Source organism: Oncorhynchus mykiss, chromosome 26 (assembly GCF_013265735.2).
Source record: "Oncorhynchus mykiss isolate Arlee chromosome 26, USDA_OmykA_1.1, whole genome shotgun sequence".
Lineage (NCBI taxonomy): Eukaryota > Metazoa > Chordata > Actinopteri > Salmoniformes > Salmonidae > Oncorhynchus > Oncorhynchus mykiss.
Genome location: NC_048590.1, coordinates 17,375,872 through 17,398,365, shown reverse-complemented (window position 1 = coordinate 17,398,365; position 22,494 = coordinate 17,375,872). Strand labels below are relative to the sequence as shown.

General features: G+C 42.9%; 1 protein-coding gene across 4 annotated transcripts in view; it reads right to left on the bottom strand.

The window, feature by feature from the left end:
* Positions 1 to 22,494, bottom strand: part of LOC110506316 (muscarinic acetylcholine receptor M4) — a 165,275-nt gene that overhangs the window by 59,244 nt on the left and 83,537 nt on the right. For all 4 annotated transcript variants that reach the window (XM_036963976.1, XM_021585845.2, XM_021585846.2 and 1 more), the window contains one exon: positions 20,223 to 20,419. In XM_036963976.1, coding sequence (XP_036819871.1) covers positions 20,223 to 20,419 — 197 coding nt within the window. The remainder of the gene's footprint in view (positions 1 to 20,222; positions 20,420 to 22,494) is intronic.

Here is a 22,494-nt window from a genome sequence, read left to right as displayed (position 1 = left end):
GAAATATACTACATTTTTTTCATATGTCACCAAATAATTGATTAAAATACACTGTTTTGCAATGAAGGTCTACAGTAACTTCAACTGCACCGTCTGCGGTAGCACCATTGTGTAGCCAGAGGACAGCTAGCTTCCGTCCTCCTCTGGCTATATTGACTTCAATACAAAACTTGAGTGAACTGACATGTTGTCCATACAATCATAGAATTAGGATCAGAGAACAAAGTTAGTGTGTTGTATTGGGATTGCGCTACAGAGCATTATGGGGGTTCTATGTGTTGAGACGCTTGGTGACATTGTTGGATAGTTGAGCATTTTGGGGATATTATTCAATTCAAATTAGTTTTTTCAAATTACAGGAGACGGAGGAGGAATATTATAAATTGTTTTCAGAACTTTATTTTTGTGTCCAGTTAGTACATGCTATTTAAATTTGCCTTGCTAACTTAGCTACCAGGGAGTATGCAGTTTTCTCTGCCAGAATGGCCAACCTGAAGAACCCCTTATATTCTCTGGGGTACACGGAAAATGTGGGAATTAAAAGCGAGGGTTGACCTCTGCCTGAGATCAGTTTCATGGAGAAGGATGAAAAGGTGAGGGCATTCAATACCAACTGGTATCAAAAGTATAGTTGGTTAACAGGGAGCCTTTCACCAAGCCGCCTGTATTGTTGGCTTTGCCTGCTTTTTGGAAAGTCTGAGCCTTGGTCGAAACGTGGGTACAGTGACCTGAAGAACATCGATCGTTCAGTTAAACGGAAAAACAAACGCAGGGAGCAAATGCCCAAATCAGATTCAAGCTTCTGGGAAAAAAGCTACATCGATTATGATGAAGGTCTGCGTATTCAAACTGCGCAACACAACGAGAAAGTAAGAAGAAACAGGGCTGTTCTCAAACGGCTTATCAACACCACTGCGTTTTGGGGCATGCAAGATTTTGCTTTTAGAGGACACGGCGAGAACAACAAGGGCAACTACAAGGAGCTTGCAGAGGTAATTGTACGTTACGATCATTTACCAGCTGAACATCTCGAACTTTCGACTGTATTTTCTGGGATGTCGAAAACAATTCCGAATGATTTGATCGCTTCCATCGCATCATCCATTAAAAGTAAACAATTAAAGAGAGAGGTTGACGCAGCTCATTTTCCCACGCTTTACACTTTCCTCTGGTATTCATTTAGCAAAGATAACACATAATCACTCAGGACAGACAAGTAAAACCTCCTAACATAAATGTTGCAGCACCCTAGGCTACACTTAAACATTAGAAATCTGACATCTCACAAACAATAATATTTTTCAGTCTGATCAACTGTATACTAATAATAAGAGCAGCTGCATACGGCCTATGAACCCTCTCCATCTGGTCAGGGTAAACTAATTGGTAACGTTATGTATTTATAGTCCATTTGTGTGTCAGGAGAAAATGTGAATGTGATCAAAGTTTGTTTATATTCAAAATTGGGCTGGCTAGGGTGCCTATACGTTTGTAATCTAATTATTAACTGGAATTCATCAATAAACATAGTAGTGATGACAGATGTTTAAATGTTTTAGAAGGCCTACAGTTGCATAGGTCTGCATGACGCAACCATGCATAAAGCAAGCTCAGCCCTGAGTTCTATTGTCTATCAGTTGTTGTGTATGTGTCTGGGTAGAGGAAATCCCCTTCCTAATCTAGTCTAAACATCATTTATATGAACAAATGGTAGCTGCAGTCTGACAGGGTTTTCATCCCCCTTGGGCCAGGAGTTTTTTAAAAACCATGTGACTGGTTTAACTGGTCACATCATAGTCCGCAGAAAAGTCAGTTTTACAAATGATTAATCATTGTCATACCTTATTTTATTTGACCTTTATTTAACTAGGCAAGTCAGATAAGAACAAATTCTTATTTACAATGACAGCCTACCTGGATGACGCTGGGCTAAATGGGCACCTCCCTATCACGGCCGGTTGTGATACAGCCTGGAATCGAACTGTAGTGACTGAGATGCAGTGCCTTAGACTGCTGCGCCACTCGGGAGTCCAAAAGGGTATAGGGGTCAGAGTTTTCCTAGTTAGGTTAACATATAATGAAAAACTCCAGGCCCCAGGGGATAACATTTGCCCCACTGCTCTGAGACCAGTCTGCTTGCAGTTGTCAGTAATCAGGTATGTGGATGATCAGGGCGTTATTCAGGAACATTTCTTGGGCTACTTTGATGTGTCAAGTGGGCGAGATGTGCAGGTCTGTGTTTGATTTGATGAATTTTGAGATGTCGGAGTTTAACATCAGAGAAACTCGTCCAAACCTACGACGGCACAGCTGTAATGGAATGTATCTGCTATTTATATTTACAGCTAAGTCCCCTCCTGTTCCCTGATTAAGAGGTGATGACCACTCCACTACCATTGTCAACTCTCTCCTGACATGAACTGAAGCCACGTCTCATGTGCCCACTCATCCACTGGCACATTGTATGTTTCCCCTCCACACACTGTGAGAACCCCTATTCATTTCCTCTCATTACTGTATGTAGAGTCAATCACATACACAATCACATTATTACACATCAGTGATTTTACTCATTGCTTGGACTAATTCATTCGTATCTCTTTTGTCTACCTGTGTAGTGTGTTGTGTTATTGTTCTGGGTCTTCCCAGTCAAATCTTGTACTGCACCGGTCAAGCCTCTGAACACCTCAACTCATGCCTCCTACCCTCATTCAATCACTGCTGTGATCCCTTTCCAACACGGTGTAAGTAGCCCTCTCATTCCCATTCCCCATAATATTGTACTATACATGTCTTTATTAAATGCTTTAGGTTCAAATAATTAGTCTTTGATGACATTTTGAAACACACTTTGTCGTCTCCGTGCGTTGCGCTCCTATTACCCGTGGGTCTCCCATCCTCTTCAATGTTTCAAGTCACCAGCCTCCACTGGTACATAGTATACTCTACTACCCCAGTTGTTGCACAATGACCTGTATTTCTTCAGCACAAAATTGTATGTAGTAAATGTAATACATTATTATGATTTGTGCTTTGTGTCCCTTTATTATGTACCGTAATTCATACAACAATAAAGCACAATTATTACATCAAAATCACACTACTTGAAGCTAGAGGGAAGATTTACACTAATTTAACAAAGCAGATAAGTTTGAATGCATATGAGCGAGAGAGAGAATAAGATAACGGCCCTTACTCTCAATAGACCATTAACAATTCATCTCACAAAAAACCTCAGTGTTCTGTGATAGTTCATGCATTGGAAAGATAATGATGATTCAGGGGATCATTATGAGATGGCTTTGCTGCTCCTCGTTGTGTGGGGACAATGAAAAAGAATCGGGGACAATCCCTGACTAGTTCTGGTGCTCAACTTCCCCTGTAGTACTAAGGGTAGACATTTAGTGGTGTAGCTTTAACAGCATTAATTCTTCTACCGGGAACAACGTAGCTGAAGCAAAGCCGGCTGGTGTGTGTGTTTGTTGGTTTCTAGCACAAACTCCACACCCATTTAAAAGTCCTAATGCGGTATTCAGTCTTCATGTTTACTCTGATTAAAAAAAATGTGGCCCCAATTTAACCAAAAAAGGGGAGCATTTAGGAGCTGGGACGGGGCTGATATTTGTTTTGCATCAATCTTTTTTTTGTTGCAACAGTTAATTCATTTGGAGGGGATCTGAGGCTAAAAGACAGTCGAGCACTTTGTCGCCATAGTCTTCCTATGAAATTTGGATGTTGGCCTAATTCGTTATTTGCCCATTGCATGTGTTACTTGAGCATGTTATGCATGCTTATACGCTTGAACTCATTAAAGATAAGATCGATAACTAAAGTAGTGAAAGTACCTGGAGTCTTTGTAGACACACCAAGTGAGGAGTTCACCCGAACATCCCCAGGCCCCACTTATGGAGTGGTGGAGTATGGGTAATGGCTTCTTTCTCCCATACCACCTCTGAGGACACCCATCATCCACCCTGCTACCCTCTCTCCTGAACGGTAGGTGCCCTCCTAGAACTGCCTCGCCAAATTGGATTAATTAAAAGCATTGCTTTGAAGTGCCAGCCTCTTATTCACAGGAGACATGGTAGGGGGGCGGAGGGGCATGCAGAAATTATAATGGGAGTGGAGAGACCATGGGTGGGGTGATAAGAGGGAGGAAAGAGAGCATCTATAGAACAGTGGGGGAGGTGGGAAGGAAGAGGGCAAGGGAGCGAGAAGGAAAACTTGAAGAGGGAGAGCAACAGAGAAAGGGGGCAAACAAAGAGCGAGGAAATAAGTGGGAGGAGGCCTTTCTCTTCTAAAAACTTCCTACTTTGTGGCAGTATTTCCCCAGAGCACCTGGCATACAATTAAACACATCGACTCCCCTCACTGAAGCCTCTCCTTGTCAAGAACATTGAGCAGCCACTGCAGATGGGCCGCAACCCATTAGTTGGATTCCCGGGAGAAAGTTTTGGGGCTGGAAGATGGCTACTGCAACAAGACTGGTGTAACTTGAGCTTCAGCATCCAATTAGTTCCGCCACCTATCTGACTCAATATCCTGGTGATTGTGCTGGATCAGAGGCTAGTCTGTGTAGGTGCTTCTGAGGGAGTATCCATTCACAAGAGGAGCATACTGTAGTTATGGAAGTTCTCTGTTCTCTGCCTCCTGCACCTCAGCTAAATTCACAGTGGCAATGGGAGGGATTGTATGGGGAATCAGACTGGCTAGGCCAGGTCCTATCCTCAGTCACTTCCAACAGCACTCTCCATGGTAATTTATAAAGTTAAGTGCAATGCTTTCATCAATTTCCCAGGTCTAGTTTCCATCCATTTACACCGCTGTGTAATCCTACCAGTTGATATAGAGGCACGGCTTTGTTTGTTTGTTTTCCCGCTACCTCTTTGCACCGGTCTGAATCTTCATCTCGAGTGTAAACACATACAGCCTCAGTTGTTCAGGTGGGCCAACACTAGATAACGCTCGCCCTCTTCAAACCCCCAGGGTGTCCATGCGTCAGATCATAGTGGGACCTTTTTTTTGCCAGATCTGATACAGCAGAGCAGTGACTGTGAGTAATCCAACGATTCGGTTGATTTTATATCTTTCCCCCTGAGTAGTTATCAAGAAAATATGAATAATTCAGCAGATTAGAAATAGTTATCCTTTTAGTTTCATGATAATAAAAAATAAAAAAAATTCTCTAGGAGGAAATGATTCTGGAAGACATGAAAAACCCCAAGCGGGAAACAATCCTAATATTATTTTCATTTTAATTGCTCTCGTTATTTTTGCTCAATGCCTTGCTAGCCAAAAGTGAGTCTTTCTGTAGGAGGGGATGTGGGTTGTTTACCAGAAACAGTTGCCATGAATAAACCTACAAAGCTCCACAAAGATGATAAAAATAAATGGAGGAAGCTAAATACCCACAGAAACAATTAGTTCCATCTAACGTTAGCACTAGGTCCAAGCTCTCAAGAGCAGGGAGTCAGTCTTGAAGATCCTGTGCACAGTATTATGTACTGTGTATGATATTGTCTTTCACCCTGGAGAAAAAAGAAAAAAAAATATTGTTTCTTAGCTTCACATTTTTATTTGTTTATGAGCAACATGTATTTTCTAGGATCTTTGGTGTTCCAACACCCCTTAGTTGCACATTGACTACTGTCATATACTGTGGTTTACCCTTTAAAAGTAGATAGAAAACCACTTCAAATCACAATCTCCTACAAAAAAAAAACAGGCACACTGAAGACACTTCCTTGTTGAGTTGTCGTACACTCAAGAGATCACATATTGACACACGTGAGAAAAAGACACCATTGTGAGTCAGTGACAACAGAACAAATACACTCATGACCTTTAGAATTTCCCTGAAAGTATTCATATAGGAAGCTCATTATCCTCAATTTATAAAACACATTTCAGACTTAAATATATATATATAAAAAAATCCTAAACAGATTTGATCCAAATTTCAATCATATCCAGAAGGTCACAGACATTTTTATTCTGCTGCACAAACATATGAATATCAGCTGTATGAAAAAATGACAGTGTAATGCCTTGACAGCACTGAGTTTTGTGATGATCTGTGAACAGTGCAAAGCGTTAAGTAAATACGTTGAGTATGTAATGTGATTACATATTGCCCTTAAATTGCACAGAAAATCAAAAAACACGGGGAGTCGCAAAACGTCCTGGGCTGTGGAGAACTGAATGTGGCCATTTCTACTGTATATACCGTAGTTCCACTATTTAACTAGGGGTTCTTGATTGAGTTTTGAACTGATGCGCACGCTGGCGGATTATTGTGTGTTGGTGAACTGAGGAATAAAGTGCACAGTTAGAAGGTGAAAGCCGAAACGGATGAGCTCATCTAACGCAATGCTGCATGAGCATCAAGGGTGACCAAATCCAAAGCTGCTCTTTCGCTGCTCTTTCGCTCACTGCGTTTTCCCTCCCACTTCAAACCCAGCAGGACCGGAGACCACAGGGAGCAGCTGTTCAGCTCTCCTGCTCCACCTCACCCAACAGTCACCCATGAAGCCACTGTAAGCTCCTGTCTTCTGATTATAACACATCCTTTTACCCATTAGCCCTCTTGACCAACAGGACACTAGAATGCAGTCCATCATATCCTCTTCAAATACAATAGAAAACAGGTGAAAGAAAACAGTACATTCCACCCGCTCAAAAAAAGAAATAAAAAACGTGGGAAACAAAAGTGTCAGGCTGCTCCAGTTTCCAAAGGGGGGTCTTTTCAGGAGCAGAGTCTGACAGATCTGGGTTAGCCTGTACCATTCTGATGCCTGATGTGTCTCTTGGTTTGTCTGTCGCAAACACTTTCCCGTTACACCCTTTTCTACTACCCAGATCACTCTGATATCCAACCCAAGAACTGTAAATGAGACTCCGGTCTTCCTGCTCTTTCCAAGGGTTGATGGTTAGAAGTTGTTGTAAACAGATGATTTTTGTATAAAATCAGAATGGTATTGTCCCTCATGGATCATGAAACAAATTAATACTGGAATAACAAGCATATATTTGTCCAAATCTAATTTCACTCTGAGTCTGACGCTATGAGAGGTAATCTAGTATTTCCCATAACCTTACAGGAGTCATTACAAGCCATAATGGGATCAATTATTATTATTATTTTTCTTACCTTTATTTAAGTCATTTAAGTCATTTAAGAACAAAAACTTATTTTCAATGACGGCCTAGGAACAGTGGGTTAACTGCCTGTTCAGGGGCAGAACGACAGATTTGTACCTTGTCAGCTCGGGGGTTTGAACTTGCAACCTTCCGGTTACTAGTCCAACGCTCTAACCACTAGGCTACCCTGCCGCCCCATTGAGAACAAATTCAAATGAAGATCGGCACAGTACAAGTGAGTGGTCAGTCATAGAGTATCGGAAAACACTGGGAAGACAATTTCACAATTGGATAAACGAATGAACAAAATATATTTATCGCTTTGACAATCTTCCTGAAGTTGTTTGTCGTCAGATCAGCATATGAACCGACAAATGGTGCATTGCTCTCCTAGAAGTGATCTGAACAACAGAGATAGACAGTGATGCTGCACGGTCACATGACTAATGCAACTCTGGTTAAATTTATATGAAAAAAAGATTATGATCAACCTTACGTTATTGCTTAAGTTGGCATATCTTCTATAACCATCATCTTTCTAAAACATAAATAAACTCAACAGATACAACCGATACAATCACAATATAGACAATACATAGAGAGACAGATATAAGCAGTGCAAGTTGGCTGGACCAACAGTGGCTGAGAGACAAAAACCTGTACATAATGCGTAACTTTTCACATCCAAATATAAAAAAGTAACCCATTCACCATGGAGCTGCAGTAAGCACTTCCGAATTCATTCATTCAACACAGTTTCATTCACTGTCACAACCGACCACCTTGATAGGAAAAACAAGAACTAAAATGTATTCTTTTTTGCAGATTACTGTTTAAAACCAGTTTTAAAAAGGACTAAGAACTGACCAAGCCGTTTGAAGCACACAAAGTCCATTCAACCTAGAGAGCTTTGCCCCTGTGGTGACTCGGAATGCTATCAGCACCACCGCCCCTGTGCACCTCCAACTGCCTCTCTGTCACAACCCTCAAGGCACCTGGGCGGCTCGTGGGAGGCAAACAGGCCATTTTTAAAGAGAGCATCTCCTTTTCAAATTCATTTTAGCCTTAGATGACTGGGCTCAACATACCACAGTGGACCTAGAGAAGGAATCCTACTGTATAAAAGACAACCATCACAAAACATGGGCTGACCGTTTGAAATCGTAGAAGAGGATACACTATTGTCGAAATGCTTCACTTCAAATACTTGGCACAGCATTTAGGTGTTTCAAAACGCGTTTCGAAGTTACGAGGCTGCGGATCTAGGGCTCATGATCTTACATGCCAGTAGTACATGTGTACTGTACCCTGTTATTATTACATCATTATTATTACCTTTGAAATACATAAGTCATGCTGTTTGTTTTCTTTTCCCGGGTACGGATTAGCCATTGTCACACACACACCCGACCGCACACTGTACACCAGATACAGGCATCACACTGGATAGAAAAGAGTAATGGTATTATCTGGCCACTGTCTGGGAGCAAAGTCTTGTAATGCTACTAGGTTCGGCTTAACGAAGGATCGGCAATATTTGTCGAAGGATCGGCAATATTTGTCATCAACTATATGGTCGAGCTTTTGTGACGCACTATTTGAACTTTACAAATCAAAACGTCGCAGCTTAATCAGTAAGGCAGTATCAATATGTTGAAAAGAAGTCTAAATGAGAAGGAGGTTATGATATAATAAATAAGCAACAACAACAAAAAAGGAGTCGGGAACTATTTTGTCATTAACAGCGCACAGCGATAATATCGAATATCGCCCATATTTGGAGTAGCATATTGTGGAATTGGTCTCCCTAAATATCGCCCAACCCTAAATTCTACTTTGTAATGTAATGCTGCTCTCCTATGTAGTACAAGAGATTCAAAGTTATATTGGGTCAACTACATCTTTGCGAACCACTAATCAACCATGACGACTATAAAGGAAGAATGAAACGTTTTGCAACCACAAAGGGTGACATAGAACATCCTCTCTCTCTCACACAATAAAATATAATTCATAGACATAAAAAAACAGATACAGTCATCCAGGTTCACAATCAAATTGTACCAATGTGATTGGTTAATAAAATGTGCTTCTATTCAGCATATCAGCTTCTTGCTAATAGTGATCAAGAGTCTTATCACGTTTTGCGAAATTTGCAATTTGATCATGGAATTTGGTCCTAGATGGCCTTTGAAAACCACCGATCTGAACTCTGATTGTAAAAGAGTCACTCAGGTCCACCTCCCTCCGATAGAATGGTCAAACTGTAGCTTTGGATTCCTGCACTCAATTGGGCAATGACACAAGTCTCAAACGGAAGTCAGGGCACGGAAAATAACACCACATCCAAGGAAGAGACCAAGCCTAATCCTAGGTTGAAGATAGGTCTCATCCAGCCTACTTTTGGATAGAAATCAGGACATGCAATGGAGGAGTAGGATGAAGTTCCAATCCCATTGTTGCCTCCAGAAAAAACAGTAGTCAATGTAATAAGGCTAGAGGAAGGAGAGTCTTCTAGGTAGAGATCAGATGGATATGAAAAGCACATGACCATCTATTGACTGTAGGGGTCTCCATGGTAACTGGCACTGTAGCTGTTGTTGTCGAGAGGGGAGACAACAGGGGACAGGGTTGAAGAAGAGGAGGAGGAAGCAGAGGGCGAGTGTAGATCTAGATCATCGACAAGTCCCACACCCTCAAACGCATCGTCTATGTCCATAGGGGTCCCATCGGCCCCCTCCTCCACCCCAATGGGCCCCTAAGGGCTGAGATGAAAAGAGACTGATGTACTGGAAGGGGAGAGGTGCTACTGTCCTGCTATGGGCCCCAGAGGGCTCTAACAGGAAGGCTGAGCTCTCACCCAGCTACATGCTCTGGTGGGTCAGAATACGGGAGGTGGGCTCTGTGAACGACAGAGTGACCCGGTGGGGCGGAGAGAGGGACGTCCAACCATCACCATCACCACCACCCTAAACCCCTGCCCTGGGTGCCTCTGTCCCCACCCGGTGCCTCTGTCCCAGTCTGGGAGCCGCGGTGGATGCGGTGGCTAACAATGATGCTGTTACCGAAGTTGCCCATGGTGGTGCTCTGCTCCCTCTGGACCACGGCCGTCATACCACCCTCAGCGATCAGCCCGCGGAGCCGAGAAACGGCGTCCTCCCCACTGCCCTGGTCTTGAGATTCCCCTGGGCGGGGAGGGGGAGGAGGAGGAAAAGACATGGATAGCTTGGTAACACATACAGTAGAAACAGTCACATTCATTTCCTCAATGTTGGATTCACTTCATTACTGAAGCAAAAACATGTTGGTTCGCAAAGTTCTACTCGCTCAACATGTTGTTTGCACCTAACTACACACACATGAACAACAAACAATTTCCACTTTTTACACAGATGCATGTCCTCTGCTTGGCGGTTGAGAAACTGCCTCCATAACTGTAACCAGACAGTATAAACTATTTGAGGGAAGGTGGAAGTGGCAGGCATGACGTGATGGAAGTGGGCCTCTTCTCTGTGATTTGGCACGGCGCGGTGATATCCACGCTAGCCGTAGCGCTAGGCCCTAATGATGGCCACGTTACCTGACAGGGGAAAAATATAGGTAATTACAAGGCTGGCTAATGTCTTAGTGTCCAACTAGCCTGGCTAAATCCACTCCTAAAACAGCGTTACCAGTCTGCTCTAGCATCTAGCCCCTACAGTAATACCACATACAGTAATCATATTAGTCGGGCAGCTGCTGTTGGTGCAGAGTTCAACTTATCCCAATCCCCTATTGAAAGGAAATCAAAAGATTATTTACCGAGCCTAAAAAATATATTAAGCAACATCTCGGAGGAAGTGCAGCCAAATAAATGTTTGAAACTAGACAGCCGTGTACTGTAACATCAGTGGAGTATGAATAGAGTGAGACATGATGCAACTCAAGTGTTACGCCTATCTGTCAAGCACACATGGATATTTGGCTTTGCCACAACGTGATTGGCTGTTTATACCCATGAATTAAAAAAAAAAATATTCCTCTACAGGCAAAAAAAAAAAAAAACTATATGAAGATAACTGAGCGAACGTCGGCAGCCTAAATGTTTTGCAATCGCACTTAATGTGATGCGGGGAATGAAAATGAGAGAATGAGTCGGCTGCCTCTAGCGATGCATGGAGAAGCCAGACTGACAGATCAGAGTACTGGGTGTTATCTGTCAGTCACGGACTCTCCCGGGACTCTGCAAAGGAAATTCATAGTGAAATCTGTGTCAAAAACAAAGCCACAGTCAGAAGCACACAAGTGCAGTACCATAAGGTGGAAACACGGCAACTTTAGCGTCCAAAACTTCAGGCATTCAGGATATGAACATAGTCCTTAAAAAAAATATATATATTATTGTACTTATTTTTATTTTTTTTAATTTTTTTTATTTAACCTTTATTTAACTAGGCAAGTCAGTTAAGAACAAATTCTTATTTTCAATGTCGGCCTAGGAAGTGGGTTAACTGCCTGTTCAGAGGCAGAACGACAGATTTGTACCTTGTCAGCTCGGGGATATGAACTTGCAACCTTTCGGTTACGCGTCCAACGCTCTAACCACTAGGCTACCCTGCCGCCCCAATGACTGTCCCTTCTACTGAAAACAGGAGGCATCTGCATTGTTGTTTTTGTCAGGCTCTTAAATTGTTGGGAATGTGTCAATTTGGAAGAGTGAACACAGAGGCTGTATGTTTTTGTTCTTCATTTGAACTGGGCTCCAAGCAACCATAAAAGTTTATGAACAATGGTATTATACCGTTATCTGCAGAATTACACTGGGTGTGCCAGCAGGACAGTGGCCCTGGCAGTGCCCTAATTCGTATGGATGAGGCTACAACTGTAAATTGGAAGAACATTCAAAAGATCTACTGTTTACTATGTACAATATTATTTTTTGGACCGTGTTTGCTGGTAAGTCCCATCCACTCCACAGTTTATGGCTACTGTATTCACTACGCACATTACGATAATTTGTGGTCTATAGATCATATTCCTTAGAGTGTAAGAAATGTGTGAGCGTCGACAACTGGGCTGTAATAATCCCAGCCGTAATAATGCTCTGTTGGCCCTACAAGGGGGAGGCAATTAACGGGTTTAATGAACGGGAGAATATGAGGGAGGAAGAGGGAGGCCTCCTCCCTCCGTTTCCTCAGTCCCAGAGATAAGGAGACAGTGAGTACTGACAATCTTCTCAGACAAGGACCAAACGTATTTATCACAGCCAACCACCTCTGTTGACTGACTGGTCTTGCTAATGATGTGGTGGTAGAACGGTGTTGAGATCATGGATAAAGAACTGAGATGATCTCGTGTGTGTTTTCTCTGATTCACCTGGAGCTACATTATGTCTCCTATTTGGCAGCTGTTTTGCTCTCAGGCAAAGATTGTCTTGACTTTTAACACTATTTTGTGGCATATAATGACCCCACAAATGCCACTCAAATTGAGATAAGATTGTATTTACACTGAGAATCAGGTGTAAGGAGGAGGACTGGATGGGGTTACCTGGGTTAGCCAAGGTGGTGCTGGCCTCTGAGGAGGCCTCGGCTGACAGAGACGGTGCCGTCTCTGTGCTGCTGCCTGGATGAAGGTCCCTTACGCGTCCACCAACTCGGGGGGGGGAAGGAAATAAACGCAGCACATGTTGAGACCTTGTTCGCTGGGAGAGATTGTACATTTACCTTTATACGGTTTAGAAAACGTGCGTGCCTTGGTGACGCCGACAGAATCTTGTGTTCGACATGTAAGAGGAAAACTACATCCAGTCAGATTACAACCGTTTACCCAGGTAAACATTCAAACTCATTCAAATCCTCCAAAAACAAGCTCATCGTGAAGGGAATTCTTCAAGGTGATCTGCACCAAAAAAGAAATACGTCAAGGAGATGGATCTGTACTGAGTGTAGTACCCCGTACAATGATATATTTGTAGAAATATAGACTTACTCCGACTGAGAAACCTGTGCTGTGTTTAACCATATCCCTGAAACATGTTTCCTAAAGAAATGTGTAGTCTCAGGGAGGGGGAGAGGAATCGGATTAGTGCAGTGTTTTGTTGCTCCATCTGCGAGGTGGAGAGATGAAAGCCTGCATTGGGCGGCTGCCGTCTGCCGATGAGGAGAGCGGGTGAGGATAGTAAGTTTTAAATCTCTCGTATGCAACACTGGACTAGGAACAGTTTCTCCTATACATGTTCTCTCATACCTCCAAAATCGTGGCTTTCTGATTGTGACATCAAAGATGAATATTGCTGTGACTATTTTCACCTCCAGATCCAATCAAACCAGAGACTGACAAGGCTAGGGGATTATACCGAAACTCGCATGGCATCAGGGAATTGGATATAAGACCTGCCAGTGGGTGGCATTCTATCTGACTGTTCGACACCACAAGGCCAGAGGCTGCGTGAGTAGCACTCTCAATGTCAGTCACCTGTCCACCTGCTAACTGAACTGAAGGACCTTTTTAGAGTGGACGTTTTCCCACAGTATAAACTTGACAGGTACAAATGCATTTAGGTTTTCACCTTAGAAGGGATGACAGGACGTTTTCAGTGATGGATTCCACCCATATACCTTAACGACGCCTCCTCTTAATAAGTAGATGACAGACGAGCCTTGGTTGGTTAACCACAAAGAAAAAAAACAATGTTCAGTACAAAAACTGTATGGTGACGTTTCGGACCTAAGATGATCCTCATTCAAACCATTAACCCATAGTTCAGTAAAAAAAAAAGTGAACTGAAGATTTGAAAGATCATTTCTCCCTCACCCCACACATATACGGTATAACCTGTGTAATTACACGCTTTTCAAAATACTGAAAGTTTCCAGTCATTAAACTGGAGGGGTTTCTTGACGACTCAGATAGTAAATGGTAAGTCCTGGGTGTCCTCTATTGCTACTGTTGATTAGTCAAATATCCTCAGTCTATTCTCCATATCCCCATCGAACAGCGGGAGGCGCCATTTAAATCCTCTTCGGTGGAGTAAGAGAGCGCCTGCTTTATTGCTCTGCCCTGTATCATCTCCCAAGCGTGGCCCCAAAAACACAGAAGGTGTTGAGGGAACGTTTCCTCCGTACCCACACGGACTCTATTGGCACATCAGAGGACCAGCGCTGAGCATTTCCTGTAGTCTCTCCGACTCTCCCGCTCTCTCTCTCCCCGTGGGATAAATGATCATTTGGCCTCATAATGCAACTCAGGCGCTTTAGCTTCATTGCTGTCCTGACAAATTGATTGCGTCTGATTTACCTGAGCGGCGGGGCTATTAGGGCTTTCCGAAGTGTGTCGCTGCCTTAATGAAAGCAGGTGGGAAGTGTCACCTTGTGTTTAGTACTCTCCTCTGCACAAAACACAGGGTGTCAGAATGGCTGGAGGGGACTCAACTCAAACCGAATCTTGGCTAAAGTCACTTTGCCAGGTGGGTGTAACAGAGATGCTGGTTGGTTTCTTTCTTGGGGATCATTCGGGAATACGATAAATCAGAGCTACTTAACTAAAATGACATATTAGGCCTTGCACAAAAGTGAAAGTAAGACGCTGGGCAAGAGTGTTCTTTGAGCCGGCTATTCTGCCAAGGCATAAATAGGGTAGGTGTGTCATGACTCTTATTATCATAAAATGCGATCATCCTCTCACCACAGTGCTGCTAATCCATTTCAAATGAACACGTTGAGCAATGTTTGAATACAACCTGCTGAACAAGAGTTGGGCCTGAGGAGTGTGCTGTTCAATGCGATGTGCGGAGGCGTGTTCCCAATGCCTGCTCTATCCAACAGCAACACTCCATCAGGCGTGCACTGGAGAGAGCTGCTAAAGAGTCACTTAAGGCATCACAGCCGTGGAGATGCTGATTGGTCAAACCAGCCAGCTCACAGTATGTGGATGGATGACTCAGATCCGAATGATACGTAAATATAATTTCCCTTTGCACCAGGCCCATTGGGACTATTTTGACCTACAGTCTATTTGCACACACCAGTAACATTATGATGAATAAATTCAGGTTTTAATCATTAAAAACCTTTTCTTTGTGATGAGTAATATTGTACCTCCATAATTTGCATACAATACCTCCATCTCCCACTGAAAACTCCTTGGATGATATATATCACATAATATTAGATATTATGAAACCTAACTCCAGGTTTGGGTAAGGAAGTAGGTATCATGTAAGATTCTCTTACAGCGTTTCACCTCCAGCGTTTCTTATATAAGAGGGACTCAAGTCTTTTTTTTATGGGAAGGAAAACACTCCACTTCAAGAAATAGGCCCATTTCCACTGGAGAGTAGCGGCGTCTGAGCAGTCAACTTTTGAAGGGCGGCGGGTCTGCAGTCAAAACAATCAAACCTTAATTACCGCCGAACTCCTGAACACCTGTCAAGAGAATCCTCTCGTAGCTCAACCTGCATGACGAGGACCATGGCAGAATGAACAGACACGGTCAGAACTGGTTCCAAGTGAGGTACAGTTTGTACACGCCTACATACAGCACAGTGGCTCTCTATCTCCTTGCTATGCTATATAACCATTATACCAGTCATCGGTACATGAACAACAATAGGGGAGTAGAAACAGAGATAGATGATAAGTGCCGGATACGATTGGACGAAAGGTGAAAGGCCCTTGATCGCAAAGGCTTGGCATGAGAGCTGGCTTTCGATTCCTCGCCAGGTGTTTGTTTCAGTCATTCATTTGTAATGAGTATAATGGGAGGTGTGGTAATGCTCTCACAACGTAATGCCTCGTGTACAACATTCCAGCCGAACCGAAATGGACTGTGGTGCTCTGTTTGTGGATACGGACTCTTATGGAATTAAGTCTAAAACCCCTATAGTAGTGCCTTAAAAAGGCCCAGACACACAAAAGTAGACCATGCAGGTCTCATTTTCTCTGATAGCGCTCACTTTCCCAGATGTGCCACTGAAAAACATAAAGACACAGTCATGAAAATTATATTTCAGTGCCCCAAGAGAGACGTGTTTTGGATGAGACCCAATATCACGACATCTATTTCTGTGATCTGTTACTAAGACAGTTAATGCAGAGATATTGGGTAATTGGTATTGCTATATTACCACTGGGACAACAGACAAGTAATGGTCCACTTCACCAGACTTTGGAACATAGGGCAATTCAGAGGTTATTGTCTTAAAGGGCAATTTCACTTCTTTTTAAAAATGTATTTATTTTTTACTTCACATTGATTATGTCCAGCACCACCTCAACATCAACATATGTGAAAATGGCACCTTTCTGTTTTGTAGTAAAAAAGAGAGGAAGTATAAGTACAGTGCCTTGCGAAAGTATTCGGCCCCCTTGAACTTTGCGACCTTTTGCCACATTTCAGGCTTCAAACATAAAGATATAAAACTGTATTTTTTTGTGAAGAATCAACAACAAGTGGGACACAATCATGAAGTGGAACGACATTTATTGGATATTTCAAACTTTTTTAACAAATCAAAAACTGAAAAATTGGGCGTGCAAAATTATTCAGCCCCTTCACTTTCAGTGCAGCAAACTCTCTCCAGAAGTCCAGTGAGGATCTCTGAATGATCCAATGTTGACCTAAATGACTAATGATGATAAATACAATCCACCTGTGTGTAATCAAGTCTCCGTATAAATGCACCTGCATTGTGATAGTCTCAGAGGTCCGTTAAAAGCACAGAGAGCATCATGAAGAACAAGGAACACACCAGGCAGGTCCGAGATACTGTTGTGAAGAAGTTTAAAGCCGGATTTGGATACAAAAAGATTTCCCAAGCTTTAAACATCCCAAGGAGCACTGTGCAAGCGATAATATTGAAATGGAAGGAGTATCAGACCACTGCAAATCTACCAAGACCTGGCCGTCCCTCTAAACTTTCAGCTCATACAAGGAGAAGACTGATCAGAGATGCAGCCAAGAGGCCCATGATCACTCTGGATGAACTGCAGAGATCTACAGCTGAGGTGGGAGACTCTGTCCATAGGACAACAATCAGTCGTATATTGCACAAATCTGGCCTTTATGGAAGAGTGCCAAGAAGAAAGCCATTTCTTAAAGATATCCATAAAAAGTGTCGTTTAAAGTTTGCCACAAGCCACCTGGGAGACACACCAAACATGTGGAAGAAGGTGCTCTGGTCAGATGAAACCAAAATTGAACTTTTTGGCAACAATGCAAAACGTTATGTTTGGCGTAAAAGCAACACAGCTGAACACACCATCCCCACTGTCAAACATGGTGGGGGCAGCATCATGGTTTGGGCCTGCTTTTCTTCAGCAGGGACAGGGAAGATGGTTAAAATTGATGGGAAGATAAGGTTTTCTTCCAGAATGGTCCTGTATTTGGCTCCATCCGAGCCAAATACAGGACCATTCTGGAAGAAAACCTTATGGAGTCTGCAAAAGACCTGAGACTGGGACGGAGATTTGTCTTCCAACAAGACAATGATCCAAAACATAAAGCAAAATCTACAATGGAATGGTTCAAAAATAAACATATCCAGGTGTTAGAATGGCCAAGTCAAAGTCCAGACCTGAATCCAATCGAGAATCTGTGGAAAGAACTGAAAACTGCTGTTCACAAATGCTCTCCATCCAACCTCACTGAGCTCGAGCTGTTTTGCAAGGAGGAATGGGAAAATATTTCAGTCTCTCGATGTGCAAAACTGATAGAGACATACCCCAAGCGACTTACAGCTGTAATCGCAGCAAAAGGTGGCGCTACAAAGTATTAACTTAAGGGGGCTGAATAATTTTGCACGCCCAATTTTTCAGTTTTTGATTTGTTAAAAAAGTTTGAAATATCCAATAAATGTCGTTCCACTTCATGATTGTGTCCCACTTGTTGTTGATTCTTCACAAAAAAATACAGTTTTATATCTTTATGTTTGAAGCCTGAAATGTGGCAAAAGGTCGCAAAGTTCAAGGGGGCCGAATACTTTCGCAAGGCACTGTATTTCCAAATGACATCATTGATGTGCATCATGTGATTTTAACCAATTATGAGTAGGCATTGCCTACGAATTGGTTGATGATGTCATTGGAAAGACACGGTATCTTCCTCTATCTTTTTTTTTACCACAAAATATAGAAACACGCCATTTTCCCATACAGTATGGTGATGTTGGGGTGGTGCTGAAGATGACGAATAGGAAGTTGAAAAATTGTGAAATGTACCTTTAATTAACTAAATAAGTATTTGCTTCCTGTAGCCAGGTTCTGTATAAGCCATTAGTGCATGCCTTTGAGGTCTTTGTTCTGCTCTGTATGGAATGAGGTCAAGGAGGTTGTTAAGACTGATTGCAATTAGGTTAAGTCTTAAATGCCAAATGAAAAGGATTCTATAAAAAGTGAATTCAATTATGACGCTACTAATTTGCCAGGTTGTATTTCCTGACAGCAACGAGGAACAAATTCCCCATTCATGAAAAAAACCCAGCCATTGTAGAAATGCCGTAAAACGGAAACCTAGTTGTGAATTCAGTGATGGGGTGATCATTACCATCACCAACTATCCAAGAGGGTCGCTAGCTGATATGATTAATCACAAGACCAGAATGGTGATTTACACAGTTAACTCGCTCAATTAATGACACATTTATGCTTGAGGGGAGCGTTGGGCTCTCTGCATATATATTGCATATTGTGACTTACCTGTTAAGACATCACATAGTTGAACAGCTCAGTATTATGAAAACGATATACAGTGCCTTCGGAAAGTATTCAGACCCCTTGACCTTTTCCACATTTTGTTAAGATTCCAGCCTTAATCTAAAATGTTTTAAATTGTTTTCCCCCCCTCATCAATCTACACACAATAACCAATATTAACAAAGCAAAAACAAGTTCAGATTTTTTTGCACATTGATTTAAAAATAAAAAAAGGGAAATATCACATTTACATAAGTATTGGATGGTGAACCTTCGCCCCAGTCTGAGGTCCTGAGCGCTCTGGAGCAGATTTTCCTCAAGGATCTCTCTGTACTTTGATCCGTTCATCTTTGCCTCCGTCCTGACTAGTCTCCCAGTCCCTGCTGCTGAAAAACATCCCCATAGCACGATGCTGCCACCACCATGCTTCACCGTAGGGATGGTGCCAGGTTGCCTCCAGATGTGACACTTGGCATTCATGCCAAAGAGTTAAATTTCCTCCAGATTCAATCTTGGTTTCCTCAGACCAGAGAATTTTGTTTCTCATGGTCTCAGAGTCTTTAGGTGCCTTTTGGCAAACTCCAAGTGGGCTGTCATGTCTGGCCACTCTACCATAAAGACCTGATTAGTGGAGTGCTGCAGAGATGTTTGTCCTTCTGGAAGGTTCTCCAATCTCCACAGAGGAACTCGGGAGCTCTGTTAGAGTGACCTTCGGGTTCCTGGTCACCTGTCTGACCCTTCTCTCAAGATTGCTCAGTTTGGCCAGACGGCCAGCTCTAGGAAGAGTCTTGGTGGTTCCAAACTTCTCCATTTAAGAATGATGGAGGCCACTGTGTTCTCGGGGACCTTCAATGCTGCAGAATTCTTTTGGTGCCCTTCCCCAGATCTGTGCCTCGACACAACCCTGTCTCTGAGCTCTAAGGACAATTCCTTCGACCTCATGGCTTGGTTTTTGCTCTGACATGCACTGTCAACTGTGGGACCTTATATAGACAGGTGTGCCTTTCCAAATCATGTCCAACCAATTGAATTTACCACAGGTGGACTCCAATCAAGATGTAGAAACATCTCAAGGATAATCAATGGAAACAGGGAGCACCTGAACTAAATTTCGAGTCTCATAGCAAAGGGTCTGAATACTTTTGTAAATTAGGTGTTTGTTTTTTTCTTTTTATAAATTAGCAAAACATTTGAAAAACCTGTTTTCACTGTCATTATGGGGTATTGTGTGTAGATTGACGAGGATGTGTATTCATTTAATCAATTTTAGAATAAGTCTATAACGTAACAAAATGTGGAAAAAGTCAAAGGGTCTGAATACTTTCCAATGTCATTGTAGATCTAGTAGACAGGGTAAATGCTGGAGGGACTGGGGGAGAGAGACATGGGTATAGATATAGGTAGACCTACTGTCTGTGTCTTCGGAGGCCCGGAATGTGCTGGGAACCTGTGGATCTCGGTCGGTCTGTGTTTCGGCATTCTGAAGCTGTGGGATGGGTGTCTGTGTGCCTTGTGATGTCACAACGGGGGTAGGGTGACGGGGCTGGAGACCGATGGCGTTCATAAGCCCCATGTCCCTTTCAGACCTCAAGGGGGCCCTGCTGCTCCTGCAAAACACAGCCACATGGCCAACGCTGATAAAGGCCATATGTGTGGGGCAAAAAAGTATTTAGTCAGCCACCAATTGTGCAAGTTCCCCCACTTAAAAAGATGAGAGAGGCCTGTAATTTTCATCATAGGTACACTTCAACTATGACAGACAAAATGAGAAAGAAAATCCAGAAAATCACATTGTAGGATGTTTAATGAATTTATTTTTAAATTATGGTGGAAAATAAGTATTTGGTCAATAACAAAAGTTTATCTCAATACTTTGTTATATACCCTTTGTTGGCAATAACAGAGGTCAAACGTTTTCTGTAAGTCTTCACAAGGTTTTCACACACTGTTGCTGGTATTTTGGCCCATTCCTCCATGCAGATCTCCTCTAGAGCGGTGATGTTTTGGGGCTGTTGCTGGGCAACGCGGACTTTCAACTCCCTCCAAAGATTTTCTATGGGGTTGAGATCTGGAGACTGGCTAGGCCACTCCAGGACATTGAAATGCTTCTTACGAAGCCACTCCTTAGTTGCCCGGGCGGTGTGTTTGGGATCATTGTCATGCTGAAAGACCCAGCCACGTTTCATCTTCAATGCCCTTGCTGATGGATGGAGGTTTTCAATCAAAATCTCACGATACATGGCCCCATTCATTCTTTCCTTTACACGGATCAGTCGTCCTGGTCCTTTGCAGAAAAACAGCCCCAAAGCATGATGTTTCCAACCCCATGCTTCACAGTAGGTATGGTGTTCTTTGGATGCAACTCAGCATTCTTTGTCCTCCAAACACGACGAGTTGAGTTTTTACCAAAAAGTTATATTTTTGGTTTCATCTGACCATATGACATTCTCCCAATCTTCTTCTGGATCATCCAAATGCTCTCTAGCAAACTTCAGACTGGCTTAAGCAGGGGGACACGTCTGTCACTGCAGGATTTGAGTCCCTGGTGGCGTAGTGTGTTACGGCGCCGACAGAGATGGCCGCCTCGCTTCGCGTTCCTAACTATGCAGTTTTTTGTTTTTTTACGTGTTATTTCTTACATTAGTACCCCAGGTCATCTTAGGTTTCATTACATACAGTCGAGAAGAACTACTGAATATAAGATCAGCATCAACTCACCATCAGTACTACCAAGAATATGTTTTTCGCGACACGGATCCTGTGTTCTGCGTTACAAACAGGACAACGGAGTGGATTCCATGCAGCGACCCAAAAAAAAAACAACTCCGAAAAAGAGGGAAACGAGGCGGTCTTCTGGTCAGACTCCGGAGACGGGCACACCGTGCACCACTCCCAAGCATTCTTCTTGCCAATGTCCAGTCTCTTGACAACAAGGTTGATGAAATCCGAGCAAGGGTAGCATTCCAGAGGGACATCAGAGACTGTAACGTTCTTTGCTTCACGGAAACGTGGCTCACTGGAGAGACTCTATCCGAAGCGGTGCAGCCAACGGGTTTCTCCACGCATCGCGCAGACAGAAACAAACATCTTTCTGGTAAGAAGAGGGGCGGGGGCGTATGCTTTATGACTAACGCGACATGGTGTGATGAAAGAAACATACAGGAACTCAAATCCTTCTGTTCACCTGATTTAGAATTCCTCACAATCAAATGTAGACCGCATTATCTACCAAGAGAATTCTCTTCGATTATAATCACAGCCGTATATATCCCCCCCCAAGCAGACACATCGATGGCTCTGAACGAACTTTATTTAACTCTTTGCAAACTGGAAACCATTCATCCGGAGGCTGCATTCATTGTAGCTGGGGATTTTAACAAGGCTAATCTGAAAACAAGACTCCCTAAATTTTATCAGCATATCGATTGCGCAACCAGGGGTGGAAAGACCTTGGATCATTGTTACTCTAACTTCCGCGACGCATATAAGGCCCTGCCCCGCCCCCCTTTCGGAAAAGCTGACCACGACTCCATTTTGTTGATCCCTGCCTACAGACAGAAACTAAAACAAGAGGCTCCCACGCTGAGGTCTGTCCAACGCTGGTCCGACCAAGCTGACTCCACACTCCAAGACTGCTTCCATCACGTGGACTGGGACATGTTTCGTATTGCGTCAGACAACA